The 6,829-nt window shown below is 34.3% G+C and overlaps 1 protein-coding gene across 1 annotated transcript; it reads right to left on the reverse strand.

Annotated features, from left to right (window-relative positions):
- Positions 1-2,058: 2,058 nt before the first annotated feature.
- On the reverse strand, positions 2,059-5,301 carry LOC141620239 (protein FAR1-RELATED SEQUENCE 5-like). Its single transcript, XM_074437162.1, has 4 exons — positions 4,926-5,301; positions 4,369-4,699; positions 3,206-3,997; positions 2,059-2,074 (listed from the first exon to the last, which is right to left on the reverse strand). The coding sequence occupies exons 1-4, from the start codon at positions 5,299-5,301 to the stop codon at positions 2,059-2,061; spliced, it is 1,515 nt and encodes a 504-aa protein (XP_074293263.1).
- Between the last annotated feature and the right edge of the window lie 1,528 nt (positions 5,302-6,829).

Raw genomic sequence — 6,829 nt, forward strand, 5'->3', positions numbered from 1 at the left:
TTTTGTAGATGGATGGACTTCGAATATTGAGAATCAAATATCTTTGCACTTTGGTTTCATCCAAGTGCAACATTGTTTGTGATGACGTTTTAACAAAGGTGAAGCAGTATCAAGAGAAGCCATTCCCAAAGAAATTAGATTCGTCTGATGAATAATTCTACGAGGGTGATGAGACTGTTGGGGGTGAGAAGATAGCAGAGGAGGTAGTTGGAAAGAAAGAGAAGAGTACCGATGATATTGGTGTCCCTGACAACAATGAGACTGTTAGGGTTAAGAAGAGAACAATGGAGGTAGGTTGTACAGAAGGGAATATACCAGATGGTAATGATGCTTGTGAGAACAATGACAGCATGACAGATGTGAGTAATACAAACGACATAGCTAGGATAAAAGACAAGAGTACAAATGAGCATAATCGCTTGACAAAGGTCGACACTACCAAGGGCAAAGTCATCAACAATGAAAATGTTCATGAACATGAAACAAGTCAACCGAGTCTCACGAGCATCCTTGCAAATCGTAATTTACTAAGCACGAGATACATGCATTATTACTCCTCTTTCGACTTTCGGAATTGCATTGCGATTATGTGTCGTATAGTAGAGGAAAACATACCGATTTTAGGTATATATATATATATATATATATATATATATATATATATATATATATATATATACTAATGTACAATATTTAAATTTAAAATGTTCTGTATCCTGTTTTGAGTTAACACTGGTAGTCCTGAACCAGGGAACTTCTTGTGCATGTAGGTGACATTTCTCTTCGGCGTATTGAAATGGCAACGCTACGACAATCTAAGTATTTAATGAGTGATGTGATCGATTGTTGGGCAAAACTTTTGAATGCCAAGGAATCTAGAAGAAACTCTTCAGAGCCATATCGATTTTTTTTCACCACAGCTGTGTGTGTAAGTCAAATATTTATATAAACTTATTTCAACAACTAAATTTTGTAATGTTTATTCCCTTGATTAACATCAGAAACTTTACTTGTCTTGCATACAGATGATGCTTCAAGGAGAACTGGATACTGTTGAAAATTTTATGGTGATTAAGGATATAATGAAAGAAGAGTTTACCCAATTCTCGGTTAACCCAGATAGAATTGATTTGGTTAGCATCGACAATATACACTCTTTCTACATGTTATATTTAATTTGCTTGTTGCCTAATTAAATCTTTTAAAATCTACAGTTCTTCTTCCCAGTTATATATATAAGGCATTACCATTTACTAGTCATTGACAGCAACAAGTATAAGTTCATCATCATTGATAATGTGCATCGTGACGGAAAACCAGAAGAATTTTTCCACGATAGACCACTGTCTTTTGTAAGATTTTATGCTCTCTTTTGCTTAACAGCACCACATGCTGTTCCTATTCATTATTGTGAATGTACAATGACTTTACATAGAGTGTACCTTCCCCAAAAGTATGGTCTGTCTTAATTTTCTTATTTTTATGATATTGTAGCTCATAATTATTAGTGTCCTAATGTTTTTTTCCCCTCTTCTCCGCCAGCGTAATGTTCTAGCAGAATACTTGAAAGACATCGGTGTTTCAAAGGTAAAAGTTGATCGCATAAAAAATTACAGCTTATTCTTGCAAAGATGAAGTGGAGGAACAACACTAACAAGACTGATTGTGATGTTTACGTTATGAGACATATGGAGACATTTAAGGTAATCTAAATTGAACCTGTAGGCTTAAAAAAGGCGATGTGAGTTTCAGAAGTAATACAATTATTTTTAATACATAATTCAGTACACATTTGTACATGTTCTAACCCCTTGTTTTCTTTACTTTCCTAGGATGCTCCCCTACGATTCTCGGAAGAAATACATTTCATATATGATTTCAAAGAAGGCGTGTATGTTTTGATCTTTGTACTAAAGAAGGCAATGGATTTCCGTTCAAACCCCTGCCATGGGAAGAATACGACGATGAAGATGAGGAAGATGCTGAATTCAAGCCGTAAAAACTTTTTTAGTTTCGTTTGTGACATGTGTGTGAGTAATGTAACATATATTGAGGAAGCTACGAGTCGAACAGCCTGAAGTTTGAAAAAAAATTAATTCAAGAGAGTGTTATATTCCGGAAACAAATTTCAATAAAGTTTATTATGTTCTTGCAGAACAACAATAATGTTTATTGTGCAAAACGCCTTAAAATTATTGTACTCTGGGAAAACAATTCCAATCAAGTTGATGATGTCCCTGCAGAATAACAATAATGATCCTTTAATACAAATGTAATATACTTTGGCTATAAGAGTAATGTAATTTGGCAGTGAAATCGAATTGTACATACAAGCCTTTAAGAATGTTCCTTGCAGAACAACAATAATGATCATTTAATACAAATGTAATATACTTTGGCTATAAGAGTAATGTACTTTGGCAGTAAAATTGAATGGTACATACAAGCCTTTAAGAATGTTCCTTGCAGAACAACAATAATGATTCTTTAATACAAATGTAATATACTTTCCCTATAAGAGTAATGTACTTTGGCAGTAAAATCGAATTGTACATACAAGCCTTTAAGAATGTTCTCGTAGTGTATATTATGGATGTCTATCCTTGAATCAAAAATTTGCACCTTCCACTTCGTTATCAAATTCATCTTCTTCATCGTCGTACTCCACATCATCAGATTCATCTCCTTCATCGTCGTCATCTTCATGGTAGTATTTGGTGAATATGCAACAAAATGTAAATTAAATATTAGATTTTATAAGGAGAAAATGGCCAAAATGAACAACTAAATTGATATACATTTAATGTTAACCAAATATACATTGCTGAAATTCTCATATGTGCCTTCAGAACAACCATAATGTTCATTGCACAAAGAGCTTTTGTGCCTCCATATAAGAGTGATGATTTTGGAAGGTAAATACTATGCGCTATACTTGTATAATTTAATAATTATTTAACATTAATGTAATATGCTTTAACAAGAAACCAAATTATACATACCTGTCAGATGGTTTGTTTCTTTTTAAGTCCTAGAGTTGTGTCCTTGGCGGCCACATGTTTTGCAGTACCTCTTCTCTTTTCCTCTCTTCTTTAGGGCTTTTAACATTTGTGATTCAATTCTCTTGCCCTTGGTCGTACCCTTGTTTTTAGATTTTTTAGGAACATGAATCACCAACTTCTGAGGTATTTTGTAGTCCACGTACTTTTCTATTTCTTTCATCTTGTCTTTCTTCTTTGCTGGAACGCTTCTGTTACTAATCATATCCAATCTAATATCTCTCAGTTTTTCAATCAAAAGCTTCGTGTCGTTATCATCACACTCAGCTACGCTGACACAAGAATAAACCTCTTGCCACAGCTCAGTACTCAAACTTTTCCGGTCAGAAAACTTTTGAGAGACATCTATCAGTTTGCCATCTTTTTCAAAGACAGGCTTACTCATTGCAGCTTTTGTCCATCTTTGCATTATGTATTGTTCTGGTATTTTCTGAAAATCTTGGTTGTGTATAATCCAAAGGCAATGCCTGCACAACAAGCCCATTCTCTGAAATATAGAACAACAACAAGTAATCTTCATGTTATCTGGTGAATATGCTACGTTCCATGACTTATTTGGCATCTGCAAGTCTGTTAGAATATATATTTTTGTTTCATCAATCTTCTCCACATATTTAAAACAGCAATCAGACAAAGCTGCAACCAATTCTGTTTGGAAATCTTTGAAAATGTTGTGCGAGTATATTTCAGAAGCATGGACTTCAAGGTTTGACTTTGTTTTCCGTGGGATTTCAGAGTGTTTGTTGTCACTGTTCAACATGGACTGCTTGTGTCTTTGTGCTTCCAAGGCACTCTCATAGCACACCCAAAACTCAACAAGGGTCAAATGAGGTGTGAGGAACCTGTCAAAGAAACTGTTTTCACTCTCAGACCTAGAAGTAACCCTCATCAAGCCAGACATTGAAACATCTTTAAAATAGGCAGGGATCCACTGTTCCCTGAGATCGTATAAATCTGAAAACTACTCGTGTTCTACAAGTTGATAATCAGTCATTATCTTCCCCTATTGTTCTTCGAGTTCATCAGGCTCAAGTTGGTTGTTCCAAACACACCTATTTAGCCTGGTCTTAAAATCCTCATCTTGAAATAGTTGATAACTGACTTTTTCTCTTAGTTTCTTCATTATGTGCCACATGCACAGTCTGTGTGTTGACTCCTTAAACACTTTCGGGACTACCGACTTCATTGATTTGTCCTGATCAGTAATTATAATTCTCGGTTGGCACCGGCCCATTGCTTCCAAAAATGTCTTGAACAACCATGTGTAACACACAATACTTCTATCAACCCAGCTCCAAAGGTTATGCACCTTTTGTGGTGATCAACTCCTGTGAAAGGCACAAACACCATATCGTGCTTGTTTGTTCCATATGTAGCATCTGTTGATAACACATCACCGAACAGCATGTAGTTCTTTATGCAGATCGGATCTGCCCAAAACACTCCAGTCAGGCACTTGTTTTCATCTACTATAAAATCAAAGTAAAATGAACTGCATGTATCTTTTTTCCCAATAAGATTCTCAACAAACATTTGCGCATCAAAATTACCAATGTAGGTTTTTATGTCCCTGACAAAGTTTTTGAAATCAACCTCAGTAGCACCAATGTTGTCGTAACCTCCACACAGCACCTTCCAACCTATATAGGCTTTCACACCACCTAGTTTTAGCACCTTTACCTTTGTGACAAATTGTTTCTGTACCTCTTGTCATTTTTCAGTTTCCTTTCAAGAATATTGTAGATTCAGGCGAAGCAAGTGGATGGTTATGGGCTTCATCGAATCTGGTAACAATATAAGTTCCATTTTCTTGGTATTTGAACTACACTAATGCACGACAGTCAATTCTTGTAATCGGCCTCACACGGCTTATGTCTGTCACATCAGATTGTGCATCATTGTCAGCAGTATCAGTATCAGTATCAGTCCTCTTCCTTTTCCTACTTTCCTTTACACCTTGCCTATTGCAGACAACATTCCTTAATGCAAAACTGTTTGGTATCTCATTGCCTTTAATCCTTTTTGTTGTTGCAAGTCTTGGCGTAAACCCACAGATTGTACAATATTCTTTGTAGAATAACTCTGCTGATTCTAGTGTTTCGAATACTTGTCCTACTTTAGTTTTCTTTTCCTCTGGACAGAATGGAATGTACTGGAGTGCATTTAATGTTTCAATTCTTGTTCTTGGTGTTTTAAAGCTGTTATTTGTAGAAGAAGACGTAGTTGCATCACTTGTACTCATTGTCTGCTTCAACAGTAGTTAAGTAAGTAAGTATATTGAATATTATTGCATCAATAATGCAGTAATCCAATTCTAATATGCTCTACAAAGATTGGTAATTTATTTCGTACAAATAAAGGTTCATATATAATGTATTCCTGCGAATGTCCATTATCATGCCTTTAAAGGAATATTTATTTTACTGCTAATGTTCATAGGAAATATTGTTGTCCATTTTGATATAGCATATATAAAATGTATTGAATGCTAATGACAATAAACAAACAAATAGACATAATACTATTTCATTAATATTAGAAAAATATTTACAAAAGTCATTTAAGGCTTTCAAAAGCATAAAGCCTACTAAGGCTTATACTGGAAAAAAAAAAAAAAAGATAATACAAAATAACAATAAACTAGAAAACTAACTTAATATATTTCTAAACTAATCTAACAGTCGGAGTCACCAGACTGCTCCTCAATTTCATATTCTTGTTTGTGTTCTTTATATTGTCGTGCTTGTTATTTATGATGTCTAATTATTTCTTCACGACTAGAAATAGTCCTGCAAAGGTAGTATCTTTCAAGGACCCGATCATTCTTTGTGACAGTGATTATACCATTTTCATTTCCCCGAACCGCGTTTCGGTAATAATCCCTATCAATTACCTTTGGGTCGGTCCCTATAAGGAACCACCTTGACCAGGCCTTGCACACCTCGGCCATGTTTTTCTTTTCTACCCTCCCAAGTCGCTCAAAAAAAATCCGGAGCAATGCCGGAGTAGTAAGGAAATGATGTAAAGGACGACTGTGTGATGGTACATCCATCTCCACATGAATCTCTCTTCCATCAAACCAGTTTGAAGAAAACTGGCTTACTTTCCATTGCCAATAATTTTGCACGAAATTTTGTTTGTAAGCATCATTCTTGTAGTGGACTATTGTGCACTTTGAGTAAGACATTGTTTTTTTTTTAAGAAAATTAAGTAGTTTTCTGGAGAGATTAAAATTTTTGGTTATTGGAAAAGGTTTTAGAAATGAAGGTAGGATGGAAAAGTGGTTGTGTACTCTTGGTTTTATATAGTGGATTAATTGAGTATAAGAGATTAAATTTTGTGAACAGTTGTGTCTTTTCAACTGCCACAAACATAATCATGGTAATTAATAAATTAGGTGAAGTTATCTATGTTACTTAAACAACTATATGTATTACGAGTTCAATTTAATTGATATTTCAAATACCTGTCTAAATAATAAAATGTACCTTAAAAAATAATACAATGTACATTTAAGGTCTGCTTTTAAATCTCTTGCATAAAACAGTATATGCACATTATGAAAATACGTAATGGACATTTGAATTAAACTGAAAGCACATTTATTTTCCAAATAATGTTCCATGTTCTTTTTTAAATAATTTAATGTACTTTTAAATATAATATAATGTACATTTTCCAAAGAGTGCTTAATGATATTTTAGTTGCACCTAATTATCAGAAAATGCAAATTATGAATATAGATAGTGGACAATTTATTTGATGGAACA

This window comes from Silene latifolia, chromosome X (assembly GCF_048544455.1).
Source record: "Silene latifolia isolate original U9 population chromosome X, ASM4854445v1, whole genome shotgun sequence".
NCBI classification, from domain to species: domain Eukaryota; kingdom Viridiplantae; phylum Streptophyta; class Magnoliopsida; order Caryophyllales; family Caryophyllaceae; genus Silene; species Silene latifolia.

Excerpts from the sequence above, each read along its gene's own strand:
- LOC141620239 (XM_074437162.1), bottom strand. The coding sequence starts at position 5,301 with ATGAGTACAAGTGATGCAACTACGTCTTCTTCTACAAATAACAGCTTT. Across the intron at positions 4,700-4,925 it reads TGATGTGACAGACATAAGCC|GTTGGAAGGTGCTGTGTGGA; the intron begins GTGTGAGGCCGA and ends AAGCCTATATAG. Across the intron at positions 3,998-4,368 it reads GGAGTTGATCACCACAAAAG|GGAACAGTGGATCCCTGCCT; the intron begins GTGCATAACCTT and ends ATACGATCTCAG.